Raw genomic sequence first — 25,393 nt, forward strand, 5'->3', positions numbered from 1 at the left:
CACTATGTCCGCTCCCAAGCCTGTTCTGGCCAGAGGCACTGGTGGCCGTCACCTCACAGCTGAAGATAGCGCACAAGCCGACACCACGTGAGCCTAAGACGCCAGAGATCTGCTGTGGCTCGGAAGGCAGGTCCGTGTCTTGGGATGGCGCGGCCCCAGAGACCTGCTCCTCCCCACCCCGCAGGACGGCTGCAGGACGGGGCAAACCCAGAGCACAGCTGCGGACGGCCATCCCATTAAGGTTTCACAACGCTTTGAGGCGGCCACACGGGGAATTTTAGCTGGTTCGCTGTGGGCACACAGTCTGCCAAAGTAGAACAGGGGAACCCCAGCCCCGAGACCAACGGACATGGCCGTCCGTTTCAGATGCAAGCAAGCGTAAAAGCAAGTAGGGCTTAGGATCCCACAAGTCCATATTTCGATTTAACAACCACCTATAAATCCTGAACATTCTATAATTTTTATCTTTTTAAGATTTCTTTGTCAGAGAGACAGGGGGAGCACAAGCAGGGGGAGCAGCATGCAGAGGGAGAAGCAGGCTCCCTGCTGAGCAAAGAGCCCGATGCGGGGCTCGATCCCAGGACCCCGGGATCACAACCTGAGCTGAAGGCAGACACTTAAGGACTGGGCCAGACAGCCCAAATCTCAAACTATTTAAAAAGACAAGCTGACTGAGAAGCAGGTGGACAGCATGTGACATGTGACTGTCACCATCCTAGGGAGAATGACACAGGGTCACGGCAGCACGGGGCCACACTGAGTCCACCCCGGGGCAGCCGCAGCGCCGTCCTCCCACGGCCGCGTGGCATCCTACTGGACTGGGACCCTCCCATCTCCACTTTGCCAAGACAGAGCAGAGGACCAGGCTGGATACGATGGGGCACGCAGCTAGTGTGCCCGGCAGGGCTGGGGCTCGCGTCCCATAGCACCACAGTGGATGACCTCTTCCCCATTCCCTGGCACCCCAAAACGCCGCAGGAACAGCCCATCACAGGCTCACGGGGAGGCGGCGAACATGGGCTGGGGTCCACGCTCTCTGATGGGCAAGTCAGGGGTAAAGGGAGTTCTTGGACACTGACGTGGCAACGAAGCAGCCTGAGGACCCACAGTCAACACCTTATCAGTGCACTCGAGTCTTGCTGTCGTGGGTCCTGGGATTCTCACGGTCACTGTGCATGCTGGCCGGGCATCTCCCTGAGCTTAGAGCACTAGACTCACCCATGCGTACGTGGTGCCATTCCCAAATGAACCCACCAGCAAGAAGCACAGCCGTGCAAAGCTGTGTGTCCCTGCACACGCCTCGGGAAGGACAGTGGTTCACGGGGAGTGGGTCTGCCTCAGCTGCGCACGTGCCCGGCGGGTCCCACGTGTGTCCCTGAGAGATCACGGATGCACAGGGACGGCAGATTGGGGGTGACCCACACGTTTTAGCAAGGTCACAGATGTGCACACACAAAACCCCCACATAAGGAGGCTGGACGGCTCCTGAATCGATAGGAACCTGTCAATCATTCATCTCGGGTTCACGCAAGAAACCTCGGGAAAACCTCCCCATTCTAACGCCCCCCCCGCCCCCCGCCGGAGCACACAAATCTGCCACTGTAATGTTTCGTAAAGAATCACAACCACAGTCCAGTCTGGTAGTATTTTTAAGAGTGTGACCCGTCTCTGTATGCCGAGGACGCCTGACGCTCTTGGAGGGCGCTAACCCTTGGGGCCCTTCCTCCTCGCTTGACGAAGGTCAAGACACCTTCTCTTCCAGCGCTCCCACCCCCCGGTGGGGAGGCAGCAATGAAGCAAACGCCTCTGTCCAGAAAACACTGTGTCAACCCCGTGTCCTGTGCTGATGGACTCAGCAGGTTTTCAGCCAAACACATCACCCTGTGGACTGGTCTCTCCAGATGTCCACCGTCCATCCAGAACGCCACAGGGAAGACACTCGGGCAAGGCTGGGCCATCAGCTCATGGAAAACCCGGGAACCGCTGGCAGGCTGGTCATAAGCCCTGAGCTCCGTGCTCCCACTTTACTGGCATCCGGACCTAGCTCCAAGGTCCGGATGTCCCCGGCTCCCCGCCGCCCACCACATCCCTGCCCGGACTGTTGCGGCATGAGCCCCACACACCACATGGCCCCTCTGTAAACACGTCAGCAGGCCTCCTTGGAAGAAAAACCACGTTCTGAAATGACACCAACACAATACCAGTACCATAAACGGGGGGGATTCCTTAATACCCCCATATCGCGACTCCATGGTCAAATTTCCCTGTTTTACAAGTTTGAGTTTGTTTTTGTCTTTTTTTTTTTTTTTTTTTTTTTTACAGTCAGATTGTTGGGATTAAGTTCCAGATAGAGTCTGACGGTGTTTATCTGACATCTCTTCCGTTCCAAAGCCACAGAGATCCTTCCTCCTCCCGCAGCGTACCTGGAGATGACCGACACGCTCTCCGCCCCGTGCCCCCGGGACTCGCTGACCCCTTGGAACGCGTCCACGGGGCTCAGGCCCCACGCCTCCTGGAAGCTGTGGATGGGTCTGCACTCAGGGTGGTTCTGGTCTGATTTCTGGCCTCCCATGAGGGCCACACGCACAGCCAACTTCCCCAAAGGAGGCATGTGACTCAACCAGCTTCCTTCTGCGACCCAGGAGGTTACAGAGGGTCACGGTTGTTCGGTTACTTACAGTCTGCAGTTTGGCACATTTTAACTCTTTCCCCTTCTTGGCATTTGCTGGCCAGAACTCCTTCTTACTCGGAACTTTCCCTCTTCGTCTATTTTTAACCCTGAGGACAGGTTGTGTAAGAGAAGGAGTTAAAAGCTTGTTTCTCTTTATTTCCTGATTTTTCAGGATGAGTCATTCCCTAACCCTAACCCTCAAAGGCAATGAATGAAGTTTCGGATCTGGATTGAGTTTTTATGTTTTTATTTATTTTTTTGTCGTTATTAAGTAGATGCTTCATTTAAAGTCTGGTGCAGAGATCAGAAAGCGATGTCTGAGCCCAAAATCACAAAGCAGACAGTCCTCACAACGGGACTCGGGCCCGTATCTGCACTGGTTCTCAACCATCTACCCATCCAAGACCCCACTCAGTTCCGAGGACGGGCACCGTGCTTGCCACCCTGCGGGACACACTGGCGCAGGGCCAGCTTGGGGACGGTGCCCGGTCACCACCGCCAGCTGGAGAAGCCTCTCCCCAAAGTGGAAGGAGCCCAGGCAGCCCCATGGGACTTTCCTTATTCTCTCTGTACGGGGGGCCCTCCAGAGAGGGACACGGTTTCTGCCAAGGACAAAACTCCCTTTTCTTTTACAGCATTGTTGCCTTTAAAAAATCTTTTATTTATTTATTTATTTATCTGAGATCGAGAGAGAGAGAGTACAAACAGGGGTAGAGGGAAAGGGGGAAGCAGGCCCCCAATGAGCAAGGAGCCCGATGCAGGACTCGATCCCAGGACCCTGAGATCACGACCTGAGCTGAAGGCAGAGGCTGCACCGACCAAGCCCTACCAGGTACCCTTGCAGAATTGTTTCCTGATGCTTGAGGGAAAAGAAACGTGGCTAACAAGGCTGCTCTAAGTGTCCCCAGGGAGAGGAGGAGGACGTGAGCCCAGTGACGAGGCTGGAATGGGCTTGGCTTCTGATGTTCGGGACCCAGATGCCCCACTGCCTGACTGGCTTCTGCCTACGTGCAGGGCGCGCCTCGAACGGATGGGGAGACCTCCAAAAGTTCAGAGGCACTTGGGGAGTCCCGAGGAAAAACCAGCCCAAGGCCCCTGGCTCTCTACAGAGACTCTCCAAGTGAGGCCAGGACGTCCCAGATTCCATACCAGCCAGCCCGACACCCACAGGTGCCGATAAGAAAACAAGAGGTGGGGACTCCGGGCCACAGAGAACCGGGGGAGGAATCGGATTCCAGAACCCTGGACCCCCCCCAAACTGGCAGCCAGGGTCCCCTTTCTGCACAGACTTTGATTTCTTCAGGGACCCAGGGAGGGGGGCAGGAGGCTGTCGTGTGTATTTTCTTTTAAAAATGATCCCTCTTGCAGGTGAAAATGCACCCAGGCCACAGACGCCCCATCACAACAGCGTCCCTCCCGACCTTGACCCTCCTGACCCTCCTGACCCAAACTCCGTCCCAGCTCACGGTGTTGAAAAAAATTAACGCTCACCCTCGCCTTCCACAGGGAGCTGTGATTCCCCCCAATTCCCACACACCTGCCACCATCAAGCGTCATCCCCACATTCACAACCCATGACTGCTATAGAGTCCACGCCATCGGGAAAAAAAAAAATTGACCCACAACCAGAAACTTCTTCTCCATGGCAGATTCCAGCCTTGGGACCTGGGGACATTCATTCACTGAAAACATTTCCTAAGGCTCTTGCCTGGCACAGAAGATGTCTATCATCCGTGAGTGCCGGCTGGGGGGCGCCCCAGCCACCAAGCGCCCCAGTCAACCCTGAGCAGCAGCCCCAAGCCCACCATGCAGTCAGAGACCCAGGGACTGGCAGCTCTGAGCCCAAGTGCACCACGCCGCTGGCCGCAGACGTGCCATGGGACACCTGGGTCTCACGGTGCACAGAACAGCTGCGGGCCAGCCTCTCCCGGTGTGACCAGCTGCGGCCAGCACGGGTGCTAACCATTAGCCAGACCCCAAGCTCCCGGTGGACATAAGCTGACACCAGGCCACTGTGTCCCCTGCCCTGCCTCCCTCTACCTGTGGCCAGGCCCACCGCAACATCTAGCTGGGCCCTGCTTCCAATCCAGGCATGCTGGGTTGAAGCTCAACACAGTCGGGTTTTTTGTTGTTGTTGTTTTTTCTTAATTCACAGAGGACTGTGCCTTTCTCAGAGGGTCTGTGAACCAAAGCTCCTGTTTGCCCCCTGGGGCTCCCACATGGGAGCCGCACACCAGGCGACCTTTTCCAGAAACACGGGCAATCTCTCCCTGCCAAGGCTGAAAAGGCCAAGGCCCGGATGTTATTTTAGGTGCAGGAGGGAACGGTGAAATCAAAGCGAGCGGGACCGAGTCTGGCCTGTGATTAGAACGGGGAGGGGCGGGGCTCCGGATTTCCGGAGAAAACTACCTACGCACCAGGTTTTGGAGCCAGCCCCTGGAGCGGTCCTGCCAGTAGCTGCAGACAGAGGCCTGGGGCAGAGGTCAGCGAAAGAGGGTCCCCCTGACACACACAGCCGGTCAGTGGCATGGGCTTCAAAGGCTTTCCCCGGAAAGCTCCGGGGGCCCTGGGCTCCCAACCCTGCCCGATCCCCAAGCACCCTCTCCTTTGACTTCCACAAACAGCCTGCCCCATCCCTCTGCAAGTCTGCAATGTCTGTCCCGCCTGTGAGGTGTGTGGCAGGGCCCAGAGGGTTACAGCCAGCCCCAGAGAGCTCCCCTGAGTGCACTTGAGCTCCCAGGAGGGCCCCACCCAGGTCTGTGGCTGAACCCATCCCAAAAGTGCCGGGGGGTGGAGGTCATGCTAAGTGACCTCAAAGAGGTGGAGGGAGGGACCCCACACACTGCTCCCCTGGGCAGCCACTCAGACAGACCCAAAGCCTGCAGGGCCACGTGTCCTTGGGAAGCATTTCACCAGCCCCTTCGGGCTCTGGGCCGGAAAGACCTCTCCAGACGCTGCCTCCTGTCCCTAAGCCAGTCCCCCGTGAATCTGCATCCTCTGGTATGCTCACGAGGACACGCATCCAGCCTGACCTCCCTGCATCCCTATTCCCAACTCAGCCACATCCCAGGTTCCTGGCAGACGAGAAGTGCGGGGGACACGGGTCCTCACACCCACCCTGCAAGAGCCCCCTCCCCGTCTGTGCTCCCCTCCACCGTGAACCCCTGCCTTGTCTCGGAAGCCCGCTGGGATCTGTGCATGAAAGTGGCCCCTGGGCTGGCCCATCCATACTTTCTCTGCTCCCTTCAAGAGCAGGTTGCCAAAAGGGGTAAAATACACAGTTAAAGGAAAGGGAGTCTGAGCAGAGTTTGGGATCCTGGCTTCCAGTGCTGTCACCCGGGGCCCCACACACATTAATTCAGATCCCAACCTTCACGAAGGATCCTGAGGACCGAGGGAAGCACAGCAGCGACCAGCACTGCCCCAGCACGGGAGCCCAGCCTGAATCCAGATTGGGGCCATGGGAAACCTGGGGAACACTGGGTATGTTCAGCGTTTCTTGAACACTCCCCACTCTGCCTCAAGTACTAACACCAGGACCCTCCACCTCCGTGCTTGCTGAGAAGACAGAGCCAGGTACAGGCACTGAGGCACCACTAGGGTCAGGCGGCCCGAGGCTCTGATGCGCAATGGCTGGCACTCCAGCAGCCACAGAGAGAGGATGAGGACACAAGGGCTGGCTTCAACCTTGCCGGATCCCTGGTGTGCTCACCGAGCCTCGGCTTCCCTTACACCATCCACTCCATATGTCCCTTTAAAACGGGCTCCTCTGATGCCCCACTCCCCCACTGCGGAACCAGACGTGACTCTTAGATCACTCAAGTGTCAAGGTGAACTTCTGAAAAAGCAGCATTGAGTGTTTTTATTTCTGGGTCTCACTTGCCTTTTACCAAAACCAGAGGTGATAAACTTGAGCAAGCCGAAGGCTCGACTACCATCTGGCAGGACTCCAGAGACTTTCCCAGCTTCCTAAGATCAGAGGATTACAGAACAAGGATGTTTGCATGTCTCTGCTGCCTGAAGCAAGGGAATGTCCTTGGGACAAGGTGAAGGATGCTCACGTGAGATGCACAGACCCTGGCGGGCCAGCCATGGGTGCAGACACAGCTGTGGGTGCACATGCTCCCAGGGTCTGTGACTTCCAGAAACAGAAGCTATCACTCGGCTAAGACCCTGATGTGCTGGGGCAGATCTGCGTCTGTGTTCTGACGTGTCCCGCAGCATGGGAACAGTCCGTGGCAGGAATAATCTGCACGCAACCAAAGACCTGCACTTAACGAGGACAAGAAATTCGCACGGTGGCTGTCGTGGCCTGGACTGGAGCTGGCGCCAGAGGCCGAGCTCTCCAGGCACTCCAGTGAACCTTCTGGGCAAAGCTGCCCTCCCAATATTTGACAGGTGGGTAGCCTGAACTTTGCCGTCACTACCTAATTCTGCAGGTAAAAGAGCACCATTAATGGGGGTGCCTTTCCATCCATCTCAAGCTTCCAAGTGTCCGATTCGGAGGGCAGTCTTTCCGAGATAACCAATCGCTTTGGGGAGATCCCCGCATGGCCCCCAGTAAGGAATATGACACGGACACCGTTTGCTCAGCGGCACCTGTCAACAGTCACACTGTCCCCGCATGAACCTCACCACTTGGGACCGCTTCCCCCAACCGCGTGTTTACACAAATCATGCTGAACAAGGTCCCAACACACCCACGCGCCCCCGCAGGTGCATCGAACAAGGACCCAGTCTGCAAACTCCAGCCTCCGTCTCTGTAACCTGACACCTCATGTCACCTGCAACAGAAACCACCCATTGTCCTTGCCTCCCTTGAACAAAGAGCACAGCCGCAGAGCTCCCCAACTGCCCACTCAAATTTCAAGAGCGACTCTATACCTTGTCTCCTCCAGCGGGAGGACCCATAACAGCCAAGCAAAACCAATCCAGGTGTGCGCACTGACAGCCAGGTGAGGGCTCGCACCTGTGCTCCCAGCGGGCTCTGGCACCGCCCGGAGCGCCCGCACCCGCAGCCACCACCAGGAGGGGACACGGCCTCTCGCAAGGACAGAGGCTGCTCGGAGGAGTGAAATTCTCCAACGCAGGGCCGCCGCACTGGCTGCTCAGGCCGTCCCTCGGCCAATGCTGCTGGGTGCTGTCCGGGAACACTGGCCCCTGGGGCGTCCACACCTGCTGGACTGAAGGGTGTCCCAGGGAAAGCCACATGTGCACCCGGGGGGCCTGCAGGTCTGCTCCTGCACCGGTGTGACCCCGCCCTCCTGGACAGACACAGTCCTTGCAGGACAAGACTGAGGCAGCAACGGCGCTCTGCCCGGAGCGTCAGTCATCGCCGTGAGGCACGCCCGGCCCTCCATGAGGCCGGCCAGCCCCTGCCAGCTGGGGCACCCTCCCTGTGTCCCAGGGGGCTCCGGAAGAACAGGTCCTCTACGCATCTGTCCCGGCTCCTTCACCCTCGCGGAGCAGATGGTACGTCTGGGAACCGACCAAACCGGTTCTCCCCTACCAGACGGCCAGAGAACAATGGTCAAACCAAACAGACCGGCAGAGGCCGTGGGCACCGGGAGACCGGGACTGCCCCCCTCGCGTTTGCCCAACCAGGGAGAAGGCTGTCCCGCACCCGGTGCCTTTCCCACGAGCCACAGCCAGTGCCCAGACTTCCCACGCGCTACTCCATCTGTCCCACACGGCGCCCGCCGGGGACGTGGCCATATCCCCACACACAGCGGAGGGAAGTGAGGCGCAGACACAAGAGGGCCCCATGTGAGGTCATGCGGGTCTGCAGGTATCGTGACCTGGCTGGAGCCCGGCCTGGCGCTGGTCCCGTGCTCATGATCGCTACTGAGCTCTGCACCTGGGTGTGCACGCGAGCACATGTGGCTGACACGCATGCCCACGGGCACCTGCAGAAACGCTGAGCACAGAGGCACAGCTCGGCCCCCGTCACAAGGGATCTGCCACCTGGGGACGCCCCAGAGCCTCCCGGTCATGACCCAGCAGACCCTGCCCCACACGGGCCGTCTCGGCGGGAAGCTAACACACAACAAAGCCACGGTAGTGCTTCTCTACCCTCAACGCCGTACCAACGAGCAGAGCCAGAGAAAGCCAAAGGTCCTGACGAGGCTGCCCTCCAGAGCGGCACATGACTTCCCCCTCAGACACCTGGTGGGTGCAGGTGGGACGTCTGCAGGGCAGCGGCGGCTCAGGACGAGCCCCCAGCCGCAGCCTACACCCTGCGTGACTCCCCCCGATGCACCCATTCTCTGCCGGTCCCTGCTTCCCTCACGGACAAAGTGCACACCCAGTATCCTGGTTTCCCGTCTATGCCGGCCCCCGGGGGAAACTCCGCACACATGCACGTCTCATCAGCTAAGCTAACATTTGCAAAGGGAGGTTTGCCTCCAGGACCCGCTGCCTGCGGTTTTGGTCTGAGGATGGACCCGGCCTCACCCACCAGGTACTTAAGCCCCTGCAATAAGCAGAAGGTGGCTAGGCACCAGAGAAGTTCAAGAACAATGGCCATCAAGGAGACGGCCACGTGTTCTGAGCACGATGACCCCCACGGAGCTGTCTGCCCTCCTGTCTCGCCAGCGTCCCACACGGTCCCAGAAGCACTGCTGGCCAGTAGACAGCTGCCCTGGCAGAGGTCAGGTCATCACGTCAGCCCCCTGATGCGGCCAGGTCCAGCTCGCACAGTCCATCGGTGCCACGCCAGTCTGCCTCCCAGAACAGAGCCAGCAGCTTACCGTGGGAAGGAGCCAAGGTTCTTCCAGAACCTCTTGGAAGGGCTGCTGGCACCGGGACACCTGCAGAGCTGGTGACTCCCCCTTGGGGACAGGCCCCAGAGATGGAGGGAGCAGACGGCGGCAAGGTCGGATGGGAAGAAAGTGCAGAAAGGGGCAGCTCACGGCTCGGAGCCAACAGCCTGAGGTGGACAGGAAGGAGGCCGCAGCTCCCCCGCCTGAGGACTGATGAGTCACCACAAGCACCAGACACAGAGCATGGTGTGGGAGGACCATGGGCACACAGAGGACATGGGGTCCAGGGATGCATGGACTGGCCAAAGGGCACTTGCCATCCAAACCCGGTGGCCACCTTCCTGTCCACGAGCAAGGCCTGCTTGGGGACGGTGCTCGTGAGACCAACCTCCACACGGACACCCCACGACACGGTCACCACGGCCACACTCCACACGGCCCGAGCACCATGATACACATAGACGTCCCACAACACGGCCACCACAGGACCACGACACACACAGACACCCCGCAGCACGGCCACCACGGAACCACACTGCACAAGGCCACCACGATACCACGACACACACAGACGCCCTGCCACATAGTCACCACGGCACCAAGACAGGCACAGATGCCTTGCAACACGGGCATCTTGTAGCCTTCATTCAACCCCTAAGACAATGGACTGAGACATCTTCTGTCCCAGAGGAGGAAACCCAGGCCAAGCACAGGGACGCCCAATATGGGGGATGTGAAAGGCAGTCATGGCTCTGGTCACTAAGGAAGGCGTGCATGGGCGAGTACCAGAGGCCTGAGGTCCATGCACAGGCTATGGGAGTGAAGCGGTCCTGTGTGAGGTCCAGAGGGAACCCAACAGCCCCAAGAAGGGCCCCACATCAAGACAAAGACAGTCCCACGTGACAAGGCAGGACCCCCGGGATACAGCGAGGACTCACCTGTCCCAGGTACACCTGTGCGCAGCGGCGAGTCACCACCTACGATGAGAAGACACAGAGTAAGCAGACAGGCTCCCGGGAAAACGCCACCCGAGGTCCACTCAGGTGCGACCCCAGAGCCGTCCCTGTCTGTCCCCACTCACGGCCGCAGAGTCCAGCATCAGACAGACAAGGCCTGCGGTTACAAGAATCCAGATTTTTCTTCACTTTCATGCAATCCAGCTCCTTTCACAGAATCTCCTGCAAACCCTGGAGCCTCCCCCCGAGACGTGCCCTACACTCACGTACAGAATTTCCTCTTCGACTTCAAAGAACAGTGGCCTCCCAGGCTAGGAACTTGGGAGCTAGCTGGAGCCCTTCCCGGCCACGACAAGGAGGTGGGGGCCCCCCCGGTGGTCTTCAGGCCGCCCCCACCACCCACCCAGTGCCCGTACTCCTTACAGAGTGGACCACCTTTTCTAGAACTTTTTCCACAGTGGGACAGAAAGCAGATGAGTGGCTCCAGGGTTCGGCCTCCTCATCTGAGCGGGGGAGGTAGGAAGCACGTGGGTGCTCTGAACCGGCCACATGGGGCAGTCTCCCACACTCTGGGAGCACGGACCATCCCTGGACAGAAAGGATGGGCTATCAGCGGGTGACTGACGGCACCACGCCGGCCTCGTGCGGTCCCGGGAGGCCAGGATCCCGGCACCTGCCAGAAGGGTCCCACTGTTCTCCCAGGGACCCCGCACACCCATCCTCAAAGTACAAACATGCACGGGACGGGAGAGACCCCCCCAGGGGGCTAACTGTCCCTGTGGCCTGGAGTGGGTGGCAGCATGACCTTGGCTCTTCCCACCAAGCGAACTATCTATAACTGCTGCTTATCTTCCGAAACTCCTCAGGGAACATGACACATGGTCATTCGTTCATCCGGGACACACATGGCTCGGGCGGAAGCTGACTCATATGCTCGCTGGGGCAGGGCCCTGTCCCCTGGCACCAGCCCCTCCCCACCCGCACCCCCCGCCCCCCCGCCACGCACAGCCCGGCACTGCTGACCCAGTGGCCAGCATCCCTGCCCTGACCGACGCCCCCCGGGAAACGGGAACATGCCCTCACCACACGCGTGTCTGCAGCTGCATACAAGTGTCTGTCCAAGCCTGATGTGCGGAGGAGGGAACGGGGGATATAGGAACTAATAAATATAAACCACGAAGACCAAAAAAGGGGAAAAAAAAAGGTCTCTGGAAATAGAGGAAGTTACAGACAGGCGCCTATGAGGTGGTGCCGGCCAGCCAGGCAGGCCCACAGAGCGCAGAGCTCGGCGGTCACGTCTGCTCATAGGCAGTGTCCATACAGCACCCAGGGGGCCCCGGGCGCCACTCTACGGGACTCCCGGCGAGGCTGTGCGAGGAACCGGGGCTTCCATCTTTTTAAAAATCATTATCTGTATCCCATGCCGGAGAACATTACTCAGCAATTACAAAACAAGAAAAGATCTTGAGGAACCACAAGTGCGAATCACCAAGACAAAGACACCAGTGAGAGAGGCTAACGCTGTGCGATTCCCACTCAGTGACATTCTGGGGAAGACAGAACTGTGGGCCCCGTAACGAGACGGGTGCTGGCCCGCGGGGGAGAGGGGGATACTCAGAGCACAGAAGTGTCCAGTGAATACGGTCTGTGTGATGGTCTAACGGTGGACGCCTGGGGACCCATCTGTCCAAACCCACAGAACGGGCAGAGCAAGCCCTAATACGACCTGTGGACGTGACTTCCTAAAATGTCCCCGTGGTCACTCATCCATGATAACAAATGTACCCGTTACTGCAACAGGGTAACGGAGAAAATCAGGAGGGAAGTCAGGGGGGAAGTGAGAGTACCGTCCAGCTTCTCTATTAACCCAAAACTGTCCTTAAAAATAAAGTCTATTCTTGAGTTTTCCACTTGCTGCCTAGAAGCATGTGTTTGTCAGCAAAAGGGAAAGTCCTTCGCAGTCCCAAAACCCACCAGTCACACTGGGAGGTCTTTTATCCAGAGGGCTGGTGGGTCCTGTGCTTCCCACGTGCCCCCCAGCCCCTGGCCAGAGGGGGTTGGTGACACTGCCCGCCTGTCCCCAGGGCATCCCCCGCAGAATGGGCGAAGGCTCCAAGCCCGGGCTCCTGAGTCCCAGACCCGCCCCTCCCTGTGGCCCCATCCGCGGCTGACAGAGGGGGTCACCCGGACACGCCGTCCAGGAGGAGGCGTTCGCCAAGGCAAACGGCATAAACCACCGTCTTCGCTGGAGAGCAAGCCGGGGCCACAGGAGCAGAGCAGACCCCCCAGCGCAGCAGAACAAAGGAGAAGCAACGAGGCTCCAGGCTTCCGCTCCAGAGAACCGATCACAGCCCTGCTGTCTGTGTTCACCCACCCCGTGACAAAACGCAAACAGAAAACATCCCAGGGCTACAATGAATTTGCAAATGAAATTACACCAGAAGCGCCAAGTCAGAGAAGAAGGTGTGGCCCAGGGGAGAGCCACCTGCGGGCCGAAGAGAAAACGAGTATTTACATCAAGAATGGCGGACACCTAGTTTTACAAAGACCAACCTCGAACAGACACAGTGGGCACGTGTCCCCTGGACGTGGCTCACACCAGATTCCAGGACAGGAACTCTAGGAGAACACACTGGCCTGGCCTGCTACATTCCAAGGGACATTTCCTCCCTTGGATTAAGAGGACGGCAGCAGACTCCGGTCTGGCAGGGCTGTGGAGGGAGGGCACAGGGAGCACATGTGGTCCCCCTTGGACCTCCCCCTGCCCAGAACCTGGGATGTAAATGGCCATGCAGACCCCCCTTTGCGTGTCCTGGACGCTCGGGCTTCCCTCCAGCTCTTTGATCTGACCAGAGAGGCACAGAGCATGGCTCCCAGGCTTTCCGCCAGCCACGCACCTGCCCCTCCGAGCCTTGGCCCGCCCACCTCCCCGAGGGATGGAGACACCCGGTAAGCATGTCACGGGCAGCTGCTTGGGGTTCAGGTCGGGTCAGTAAAGGCGGAGCCCGCTCACCTGCTTTCTGTCCCCATCTTACTGCAACCTCAGATCACATGCCCGGCGGGCCATCTGCTCTGCTCACTTCCCAAAAGGCAACAACGTGGTGCTGGACTGTTTCCAGGTGGGCCTGGCCTTCCCCATCACACAGGGGCTGATGCTTCTTGATGTTCAGGATCTGCAGGAGCCAGGCCTGTCTCACCGACGAAGCTAAAATCCCGGCAGCACCTGCCACGTGCTTTGGGACCTTGGGAGGAGGGTCCCCAACGTGGCGCTGTTCCCGGGGACCGTCTGACAGCAGGATGCCCCCAGATCCCTGAGTGCAGCCCAGTGCGTTAGAGGGAGGACATGGCTGCACCCTGGGGTCTGGTCAGTACCTCCCTCACCGAGCTCCCTCCTGTTCTGGAAGGTGGGCTGAGAACGGTCGCAAGAGGATGGGGCCCGGCTGCCACCAACAAGGTGCACTCACGGGGATGCCCACAGTTCATCCAAGAGCACCTTCACGTCCTAAGCAGGCCATGTGCTGTGTCTGTGGGTCCTGCTCGCTGGCCCTCACTGCCACTCAGCAAGCCAGAGAGCATCCCTTTGGTGTGTGCAGTGCTCAGTCCCATAGCGGCCGGGCCATGTAGGCAGATCCCACTGGGTCCAAACTCCATGTTCCTCCCCTTACAGGAAGGGCTTCACTCTCTGACCAGGAGCACGGGGCAGGTGGGGGAGGGGCGGAGCCCGCCCAGGGCGGGGGAGGGGGGCAGGACCAGGGCTACCGATAAAGGCCACAGTCCTGGAGAGATGGGGAGAGGTCTTCCCCGGGATCATTTTATGGCCTTGTTGTGGCTGTGTTAGGGGACAAGTCACCGTAACCAAGGACAACCATAAACAAACAGGTCTGCACTGGCCACAGCTGGTTCTGTGGCACCTGCCGCACGAGATATGGGAAACTCTCCCCAAGCCAGCAGGTGGGTAGGTAGGCAGGTGACCAGGACAGGGAGGGCCTCACACCCCAGGGGTGACTGTGCTCCAGGAACCGGAGTGTGGGTGTGAGTGCTGGTGTGCCTACGTGTGACGGTGTGTCTGAATGGAGAATGCACGTGTGTCACCGCACACTCACACACAACTCAGGCCCAGCCCTGCAGGTGCATCTCCCCATGGGCACCAGAGCGCTCAGGCCGACACCCCTGGGGACTGAGCCGGGCCGGCGGGAGTAAGACCACCTCACAGGGTCTGACTCGGACCCTCTGTTTACTTCTGGAAATTAAGATCTTGGGGCAGAAGTTACAGCTCACACCCCATGGCCTGGGTCGTTTCCCTGTACGTTCGCTCAACAAAACAAGGAACCCAGCACTCGCTGTTGCCGATTCTTACGAAACTGTCCTCCGAACAGAGCAACATAAAACAGACACCGCCATGCTCTCCAGAAATGCGTGTGTAGCGAAGCCCCCCGCAAAGGAAAGGTAGAGCTGAGCCGACCTTTCTGAAATCGTGGACAGCCCCAGTTGTGCTTGGCCACGTGAGCAAGTGCCACGGAAGCCCACAGAAGCCGGTGCCCTCAAGTACGTGGCATGTTTTTCAGCCGGCCAGGTCAGCTCTCCCTGGGCACAGCACGCTCGCCCAGACCCGGAAGGGGCGTCCACCCAGAAGAACCCAGTTACGAAGACGCATTAAATCAGCGCACCCCCGTGCCCACGGTAAGCCCATCCAGCACCACCGGTGCACGAAGCAAAGCGACAGGGAGAAGAACCGGTGGGCGCCCAACTCTGATGGCTGAAGAGGCACTTTGCTGAGGGACGCCCCGGAAAAGGCGCGACCTTATGCTCAACTTGCACCATTAAATACAATCATTTTAAAATTCATCATAACATGAATTGCGACAGAGGCAGGCTACCACGGGGTGACAGGCTGACCTTCCTTGATCTTTGCGAAGCCTTTCCTTTATGAGACCAGAGGGCTGCACCCACCCCCCCCCATACCCCACACCCAGCTGGACAGACAGACGCCCGAGGGGCGTGTCCACCAGAATCACGGAGGCCCCCGCGTCTCTGCACGGATCAGCAGTCCCAAGGGAGGAGGGCAGGATTTTCTCCCGGGGGCAGAATCTTTCGTGTTCTCCTCATCTTTTATGATTTTACAGCTCTGACTTCTGGGTCTGTGTGTTACCGATCGACAAACACAAGATGTTTTTTTTGCCCATTACGTAAGATGGAGAAGAGATAAAAGTTTAATTGTGTTTACCAGAATCATTGCAGCTGATCAGAAACAGGGAGCAGAGCAGTGACAGGACAGAAGCCCAGCACTGACATCCAGAGAGGGGCTCACATACCACTCATGTCAGTCTCTCGGGGACAAGGACAGTCCCACAGATCCCAGACCTCGAACACACATCTCTTCCCTCCCAGTCTGGAGGCTAGAGATCCACGCGTGGCATGAGAGCCACATGCGGCACAACCGGTTCCCCTGATGCCTCCCCTAGGCGCGTCCACAGCCATCTCCTCCCCACGTCCACGACTCGCCCCTCCGTATGCATCTGTGTCCTGACCCACTCTTCGTCTCAGGATGCCAGTCCTGTGGGGTCCCCTCCGGCCCCATCACCTCCATCGAGACCCCAGTTCCACAAACAGCCACATTCTGAGGTTCTGGGGCTCAGAATCTACCTGTGGATCCGGGGGCTGGGCACATGTCGCCTGTGGCACCCACCCTCACAGTCTGACGGGACCAGTGGAGAACGCAGGTCAACGCGGGATATTCCTACAAGTCTGGCGGGAGCGGGGTCCTCTAGGCCGGTCTGGGAGGGCTGCCACAGGAGCAGGTGACTCAGCCTCCGTCCAGTCTGCCCACAGCACTCCTCTGGGTGGGGGTGCACCGGCGAGGGCAGGGAGGCCCAGGGGCAGATCTCCACGGCCCCCAAACAAGGACAGCAGCAGTGCAGAGAGACCGTTCCGTGAAATGCTGACGGCCCAGACTCCATTAATTTACTTGCCTTCTCTGGGGCCTCCCAGGGGGGCAGGACAGCCCGAGTCACCCGAGTAGCCCCAGGAGAAAACATGCCCCCACCAGTCCAGCTAAGCCCCTCTCCAGGGCTGCCTGCCGCACATGGGTGCAGAGGGTGGGGAACTCACCAGGTCCTTTCATTCAGTCTTCACATTAGCAAGCAGCTACTGAAGGTTGCGTTTTTTCTTCCATAAAGCAAGAAACAAAGGTAAGGCCCAGGTTTGTCGGGTTTGTCGGGCCCAGGTTTGTCCCAGCTCTGCGGGCCCTCAGGGTCAGCTCCCCGACAAGCTCTATGATTCTAGTAACTTCTAGAGCTTAGGACACAGCTGCACACCTACCCCAGACGGGGCCCTGTTCATACATGCATGCTAGTAGTTGAGTGTTCGAGGTGGCTTCCTGACCCAACCGGGCATGAGCTGCAGCAAACGCCTGTCAACACTCGTACAGCATGGAAAAGAAGTAAATTGAGAAAATCTGCTCTGAATTCGCCTGGTTATCAATATTTATCCGAGACCAGAAATCTGTGAGTCCGCTGCGGGAACAGTGTCCCAATCGTGCTTCTTCATGAGGTGGGGAAGGGCCACCTGGGACACGGTGGGATGCTTGCTCAGTGGCCAGCTCGCACGCCTGTACTTCAGCCTGTCGGACCAGATCTGGCCAAGTGGGGAGGCCAGGCACCTTCTTGAGGGTCTCACTTTCTAGGCAAGGAAGCTGGGGGCCTCAGAGATGAAATGTCATGTGCGGGACCTCTGGAAATTAGACAGGACCAGAACCGAGCCCACAGACCCCTGGGGCCAGTACCCACTAGATTCCGGGTCCTATCTTTATGAAAAGAGATAAAGAAGATGGCATGTAATAGCTTCTTAAGATGCCAGTGGTTTGTCAAAGAACCAGAAGAAAATCTCATAAATATAACTTAATTGCAGAAAGACAAAATATATATTTTTGTAAAATTTAAGATGCTTTTAAAAAACTGCTTTTACTTTTCTGGTCACTTAAAACAGCCAAGTCCGAGACATAAGCACACTGAATTCCCGGAACCCTTTCGACCAAGAAAAATCCAAACCCAAGCCACTCCTCACCAGTGTCTCCGTGGCGGACCTGCGGACACACCTGAGTGACGGGGAATCTGTCACAATGACAGCACCCATGTTGGTGAATACTTTCATTTGAACTAATCAGAAGAAACCAACAGTCACCCCCACACTAACGCCTGTCAGCTCTCTCCTAAGCTTCGCCTGGGACGAGAGAAGCGCGTTGTGTCACCCATGGCCCTTCCGCAGGTGACTCGGCGGCGCCCCCACCAGAGGGAAGACCAGAAGGCAGGCTGGCGCCTAGGAGATGTGTCCTTCGCCACGTCCCAGCGGGGCAATGGTGGCCAGCAGCTCCCATCTGTCCCCCTGCAAACCCCAAGAAAGTGAGGATATCACTGACATCAGAGCAAGAAGACATGGGGACTCTGATGCCCGGTGTCCACCTGCTTCAAGGGCAAGGCCACGAGCCTCAGCAGGGACAGGCAGTGAGGGTCCCTGGTGGCGCACTGGGGCGCAGGGCACACAGTCCCCACCTGCATGGTCACACCCAACTGTCCATGGTCAAAACCACTAGCCTGTATTTATGACATGAGACTTTCCTAACCGTGTGCTTATTTCAAACAAAAATTTACTTTTTAGGGCGCCTGGGGGGCTCGGTTGGTTAAGCGTCTGCCATCGGCTCAGGTCATGATCCTAGGGTCTTGGGATTGAGCCCCGCATCAGGCTCCTTGCTCAGCAGGGAGCCTGCTTCTCCCTCTCCTACTCACCCCTGCCTGTGTTCTCTCTCTCTCTCTCAAATAAGTAAATAAAATCTTAACAAAATGTTTTTTAAAAATTTACTTTAGATACAACACACACATAGTTTCTCAAAAGCACAGGGTGAGCTGGATAGCACCGAAAAGTCCCTGGACTTTGCCTCAGAGGCGCGCCTTGTGTCCCCTGTCCCCCCGCATGCCCTCTCCCAGCGACCTGACAGGCTCAGATGGCCCTTTCTCTGCTCAGTCTAGCCCCTCCCTCTTTTACTTCCACGAAGCCCCGCCCCACCAGCCCCGCCCCTGCCAAAGCCACGCCCCACACTTTCCCGCGAACCACCCTGTGGCGGGATGTCTTGGAAGACAGGGAGATGGGGGAAAACGCCCCCGGCCCAGGCTTGGACGCCCACCCCAGACCTGGTAAATGGCAGCCACTGGGCGCAAGGTGCACAGGCCAGGAGAGATAATGTGGGGGGCCACACATTCCTACAAAGCACAAGTTTTGCGGCACATCCTGCCCTGGTCCATTTTTAACACGGCCCTTGCTATGAAAAGGAGAGAAGACACAAACACGCCGCAGGCCTCTAAGGAAGGAAATGGTACGTTCCCGGCAGGGCTGCTGAACGGAACGCCCCCAGAAAAGCACTGTCCACAGTGTCTAAGAATAACATAACGGACAGTTTGGTTTTCACCAACTGTCCCCTGACCCTGGGAAGGGCACACGACAAATTCTGACAGCGTGCGACTTATCACCAGACCTGAAAAAGGAAACACTCAGCTCTGGATTCTGGGTGGCACAAAGGCAGCCGGCCCAGTCGGAGCCCAGAAGCGGGCACCATGGGCTCGCCCCATCGGAAGCTCAGCTTCCATTCGTGCTTACAAAGTCCCACTGCAGCCAGGATTCTGGGGGGACGCCTGAGACCGGCCTGCAGCCCCGGCCCCGTCTACCGAGGTCTGCCTGGAAATGCAGGGGTGACTCTCTGCTGCCCCTCCGTGGGGCCCCCTGCTCTTCCTGGGGAGCACAGAGCTTTCCAACAGGTCCCCGACAGCCCAGTCAACACCTGCCACATGCCTTTTAAACATCCAGAAAAAGCCTCTAAGAGGACAGAAAGTAACATAAAGGCTTTGGAATCAGCATTCTGAACCCACAGCCCGTGCTGGTCACTCCAGCATCCTGTCCTCCCTGGCCCCCTAGGCAGCTGCAGCCCAGGGTACCTTCCTGCAAGAGGGCTCAGCAGGCCCAGCAGCGTGAGGCCCAGGGGACACCTGCGGGGTTTAGAGCCAGATGTGCAGAGGCACAGGCCCGGTGAGCCAAGCTCTGCCTGCAGGAAAACGGCAGGTCAGTGCTTCCCGGATCCCTGCTCGACATGAAGAGAGTTCCAAGATGAAAAGCAAACACAGAGTGACATGGAAGCTGCATTCTACAAACTGAAACGTGGTGGTGGAGACTCTGGAGCTGTTACAGGGTCGCCATCCTGTCCCTGAAAGTGGGCAGAAGGGGGTTTCACTCCAAAAACCTGTCCTCCGGAGTCGCCGCCAGGAGAAAGCTGGCACCAGGACTGGTGATTTCCCACGGGAGGCAGGAACAGGCCACGGGCCCCACAAACGTGCGGAGTCACCCACGGCCACCTGAGGCGGGGGCAGCAGGCACGGTCCTGACCCCGGCGTCTGTCCTTGAGGGCCTGACCTAAGCTGTCCGGGGACACACATGGTCTGACAGCAGGGGGACGGCGTCCGGGGGTGGCCACCGAGCAGAGGGCAGCCAAAGGTGGGAGCGAACACTGTGAGGACCAAGCTGCAGGTCCCCCAAGGCCACCAGCACGTCCCTCCCATGGGGGAAGGAGGCAGGGAAATCACCAGCAGGGACGTGATGAGTCCTCCCGGCCGGAACCCGGGGCTTGGTTAAGGAAGGAGTGGGCAGCGGAGAGGCGACTCGGAGAAGGGACCTCGTCTCTTGGATGGACCATGGCCTCTGGCCTGGAGCTGGAGCGCGGCCCCCAGCAGGGCCAGGAAAGTCCCCAAAATCTGTCTGTGCGAGTTCACGCTGCCAGGCGCCAGCACGGACCACATGGGCTCCCAGCAGCAGCAGCAGTGAGCACCTGGCCGGCGATCCCAAGAAGGAGCACCCACCGTGGTGTCCAGGGAGCACGAAAAGACCCCAGCGGGGAGCAAGGACGCCAGCCCAGCATGCGCTCCCTGACACCCAGCCCGTGTAGGCCTTGTCCGCCAGGACCCGCCAGCCGAGGCTGGGACAGGGCGGGAACATGGCACAGGACCACAGGCGTCTGCAGATTCCAACAGGAGCACCTGCGGCCTGAGGGCAGGAGAGCGAGGGGTCCGGGAGAAGAGCGCTCCGGGAAGCAGCAGGAGCGCCAGGCGCGGGCAGGCTGGGGAGGGTGTCGGGCACCCACAGCTGGGAGGGCCCTGCCGAGCCGCACAATGCGGACAGACTCTGAACGGATCGCAATGTGTGCGTTGCCGGGTGAAAGACGGCACTGTGTGCAGACAAGGAAGTCGTGAACGGAGCCCTTAGCTGCCAGCGAGGGTGAATGAAGAATGCAGAGTTAGTGCCTTCTAGAAAGAAGCCAGGGCTGCCGTCGACACAGGCAAGCGGCAAGCTGCCCGAGTCCAGAGCTGTCTGTGGAGGGGACACGGCTTCTATGACAAAAGTGATAACAGGTGACCTGGAGTGCATGGGAGCCACACACCGCAGTACAGGGGTATACGAGCTGGTCCACAGCACGTGGCAGCCTAGAAGAGTCACCGGGTCCCCCCAGCTGGGAGGTCAGCAGGTCAGAAAGCAGAGCCCGCGCAGAGAGGCAGGGGGATCACGTTGCCATGCCACTGACTGTCCCTGTGGGACCACACCCCAGGACACCACCCAAGAGCACCACCAAAGTCCTCCCTGGGATGAGCCTGGGCTGCAGCCAGCAAGTACCAAGGCAGGATGCCAGGGACACAGGGAATATGATGGCCAGACAAGTGGGAGGCTGGGAGCCCCTAGGAGGAGCCCCAGAGCCGGCCAGAGTCAAGGCAGCAGGGCCAGGCTCCACTGACCTTGTAGAAACTCTCGCAGGTTGGAGCCAGGCTGCGTGAGGGGCACAAGCGAAGCCAATTAAATGGGATCTGTGTGCTCAGCAGGGAAGACCCCATTCTCAGGAAGAGAACAGGGAAGTACACCATCCTTTCCTGTCGTTTAAACACTTGGGAACGAGACGCACAGGGATTGGGCTATTCTGTATCTGTGACACAGCTGAGTCAGCAGAATAAGGACGCTGACCGCAGAGAAAACAGTCTCCAGAGGCATGTGCCGCTCCAAGTTACCCCAAGCACTGCGACGGGACACACTCCCTCTAGAAGCCCTGGGCCCCAGTTCCCTCCAGCTGCTGAGCCCGGTTCTCCAACCTTCTGAGGGAAGGTCCACACTCTGATTGAGTAGAGAAAGAGAGGAAGGCCCGAGCGTCTACGGCTACCACGGGGCAGTCAAGCCCGGACCCTGCTGTCTTTGCCCCATGGTCACGAGCTGCTTCCCACAGCTGTGCCTAGAAAGGTCCACGGCCTCCTTCTGCTGTCCCAGAGGAGGGCAGGCGTGAGGAAAGGAGTCCCCCCAGTGCAGAGTTTCAGGGAGCGGTGATTCCCATCACTAACACTTGAGAGAGGAAAATGACACACCAACTGCTCCTTCTCGGTTTTGTCCACATTCAAACCCGGCCCCAGGGCAGCCCGGCCTCAACACCCCGTCTCCCACCCTGCACGGGGCACCTGCACGTTCCTGCGAGCTGGCCTGCTTGAACGGACCCTCATGCCCCCAGCTCGGGCTCAGGTGCATGGACGACCCAAGGAACTGTGTGGGATCCCCTCCACGGAAGGTCCCCTTCAGACAAGGGGAGTCCAGGAACACCCTGGAATTAATTTGCTAAAAATACGTCAAACCACGAGCACTACCATTCCTCCCACCACGTCCCGCAGACACAAGGGACAAAGGGCAGGGGCGAAGCTGTCACACGGGCCTCCACCAGGCGGTGTCTATAAAGGATCATAAGACGCACGGACCGAATGTGACATGGTAGGAAAGAACATTCTCGGAGGAACCTTCCAGAAGGCGCAAGTGTAAGTCACCGCACCACACCACGCACGGATTCCAGTACTTTCGTGATGAATTAAAACCATGAAACAAGCCTCTCGCGGCGGAGCTGACGGCAGAGTCTGAGCTGGGGCTTCTGAGCAAAACTGGGGACCGAGGCAAGAGCGGGAGCCTCAGCACAGGCTCGAGCCCGCGATGCTGGCATCCGTCACAAACCAAGTCGTCCCCCAAGGCCCAGAGCCCCACCACCAGCCAAGTTCCAGAGACGTGCCCAGCTCTGCCGGCATCTCCCAAAGAGTTCTGAGAAGCCTGAGTGACGTCAAGAAGCTGCAGCTCACTCGGGGGGACAAAGGACCTGGGAGGGCCTGGCGGGTCCCAGGCCCTCGCGCATCCTTCCTGGTGCAGCCCCAGGCGCTGCGGGGGTGGGCCACGGGCTCTGGCCAGAGAAGGGGCAGGAGGACACGAGCTGGGGGGTCTGGAGGCTTCAGAACAGGGGTGCCAGGCACATGGGCCAGCACGAAGCACGCACAGAGCTGGGGACTCTGAAACCCGACGCCCTGACCACTGGGACGCGGGGGCTGTGTGACAGCAGCCCCCATCCGCTGGATGGAAGCGGGGAGGAGCCGACGAACCACACCTGGGGCACACCAGAGAAGAGAGCTGTCTGGAGATCCAGGGCACCGGCAGACAAAGCTCCTGGCTAAAACTCCTCACTTACGCCAGTGGCACCGCTGTACCCTGGACCCACATCTGTGGTGGTTCTGAGGACCCCACAGGCTCGGGGCCTCATGGCAGAGGGGCCACCTGGCAAACGCGGTCTCCGGCAGATCACTGATGTTTCTGAACCACAGCCAGAACTCGGGGGCCGCCGGCGCATGAGGCCAGCAGAGGCAGCGGCAGGAGGGGCCGCCACTGCCTAGGTTCCAGATATGAGAGGCTCTGGAGGGAGGGCGGTCGGGGAGGGCCGTGCCTCAACCTGCAGAGAGAGGAACAGTGGGCCGGTCACAGCTCGCGGCTTCTGCTGAGAGGCTGGAAGCCTCCCAGCTTGGCCACCACATGACAGCTACATGGGGACAAGGCACAGAGGCCCCTGCAGCCGCCCAGGGCTCCCTCCTCTCCCAAAGGGGGCTCCCACCCCACCAAGGGGGCTAGCCCTGGGGTCCCATCAAAGCACATCCAGAAAAGAGAAGAGGTGAGCTGGATGTCTATGTTATGCAAGGGACTAAGGGGCCTGAGGACAGAGCCCTGGCTTTGGAGACAGATGGCAGGGGGCTCACGCGAGCCCAGCGTGGGAGCCCTCCACGAGATGACCGCTCCCTACCACCAGGGGCGGGCTCCAGCCCCACCAACTCACTGCGCTATCCCAATGCGGGGCCTTACGTTTGCAAAACAACAGTACAGCACACTCTGTGTGGCGGTCGGCATACCCTGTGCTCCTGACCGACGGCTCCCGTAAGAGCAGTGTGCGGTCTGGGCGGACGGGGAAGGGACCCGCGCCCGGGGCCGTGGGGTGGACGGCGTGGATTCCCACTTCCGCAGAGCTCCCACCCACTTGCCAAAGCCCACCGGGACCCCACCTCTGCCATACTTGCAGGGTCCCACCTGGACCCCATCACCAGCCTCCGGACAATGGCTTTCTCCTCCTTCCCACGGCTCATGCCCGTGACTTAGCCAGCAGCCGGAAAAAACAAGCACACCGCCCAGGCAGCTCACAAGGCTCCAGAAAACAGCACAGCCTCCCACCGAGCAAAGTATTTGCAACCCCATACTTCCCAGCCATTAAACCTAAATTATTTGCCTTCCCTAAAACCTAAATAATCCAGATTACCATAGTTAACAGCTAAGAGCACGCTGTCTTCACGTCAGACTGTGGACCGATCGCTCACCCATTGCCCACAGAGAGAAACCGCAGCCCCGGGGGGCTTGTCGCAGTGGACGAGAAGCCCCCGCTGGGGCATGGGGATCACAGTCCCCACGGGGAATCACAGCCCACGTCTCTGCCTCTCTGTGCCCTCCGAGCCCAAGACCTCGCTGGAGGGGCCATACTGCCCGGCGGCCAGGAAGACCATGAACTCAGTTCACGGCGGCGGCAGTCGAGGTCCCCGCTCTGCCTTGGCTTCCCTGCCCCCAGCCCCCAGCCCCCTGCTCGGCGCCAGCTCTGCAGGACGGCTCTGTTCTTGGTGAAGCCGGTACAGCGGGCTTCACCACGCACTCACACGCTCGGCCTCTGTCACTCCTTCCGCGTCCCCACTAAGTCTGCAGGCGTCACAGAAGGAACCCACAGCGCCTGCCTTCCCCAAGTCAGTAAGCGGTTGGGCCAGGTCGGACGTTAGGCTAAAGCCTGCGCTCTAAACTGAAGCATTGCGGTTGTGTGCCAGAAACCCAGGGAGCCCCGGGCCCTGAGGCAGCCTGCGTGTGACACGCACTCACGCTGAGCAAGGACCCACGCTGTCGGCGAGAGCCGCGTCTCAGCTCCTGGCAGACGGAGCGGCCCCGCTTATCTCCAGTGGCGGCTGGGCACGTATGGCCGCTCTGCGCCCCGTGGTGACGATGTTACGGTTCTGAAATCAGAAGGGGCTTTGTTTTTGCTGGTGGCATTCCCTCCTGCCTCAAAAGCTGGGTTATCGAGAAAAATGAACGCGGATACATTTCCCCCAGCCCCGATCCACTGAGAGAAAACGCTTATCTACCTCTTAGCAAAATGCCAATTACTGTGGCCAGAAACGCCATCATCGGTGATAGCTAAGACTTCTGGAATATTCTTGGAGCCGAAGAATTCAATCCTCCAAGGAGCCAGCCCTGGGCCGCCTTCAAGACGTGGTGCCGACAGCGGGGGAGGGGCTGCTCAGTTCTCCACGGCCAACCAGCAGGGTCCGGGCTGGCCATATGGCCCTGCACATCTCAACCCTCCCAGCGTGCGGGCGGGGGCCCCTCCAGGAAACCCAGAGAACGCGTGTGCTCTGACACGTCACTCAAAAGCACACAGCACACACGAGACAGCAGCACACTTGCAGACAAAGCCAAGCTTGGAAACAAGCAGCCTGGTGTGTGCCCCAGCAAGGAACACCTGGCCTCAGCCAGAAAGGGGCCCCTCCGGAGCGAGACCAGAAGGGAAGCAGATACGCCCCGAGGCCCCACCACAGGCGCCTGTTCCT

General features: G+C 59.1%; 1 protein-coding gene across 6 annotated transcripts in view; it reads right to left on the bottom strand.

The window, feature by feature from the left end:
• TNS3 (tensin 3) overlaps nucleotides 1-25,393 on the bottom strand; it is a 201,800-nt gene that overhangs the window by 120,253 nt on the left and 56,154 nt on the right. For 3 of the 6 annotated variants that reach the window (XM_032305050.1, XM_032305045.1, XM_032305043.1), the window contains exon 4: nucleotides 10,371-10,409. The exons of 1 other annotated variant lie outside the window; for it this stretch is intronic. Coding sequence is in view for 3 of the 5 variants with exons in the window: in XM_032305045.1 (XP_032160936.1) it covers nucleotides 10,371-10,409 (39 nt within the window). In the remaining 2 variants the exon portion in view is untranslated. Of the gene's footprint in view, nucleotides 1-2,423; nucleotides 2,761-10,370; nucleotides 10,410-10,513; nucleotides 10,546-25,393 lie in introns of those variants that run through there. 2 more of the 6 variants (XM_032305046.1, XM_032305047.1) reach the window with 2 other exon arrangements.

The sequence above is a fragment of the Mustela erminea genome, chromosome 11, assembly GCF_009829155.1.
Source record: "Mustela erminea isolate mMusErm1 chromosome 11, mMusErm1.Pri, whole genome shotgun sequence".
In the NCBI taxonomy this organism is placed as follows: Eukaryota; Metazoa; Chordata; class Mammalia; order Carnivora; family Mustelidae; genus Mustela; species Mustela erminea.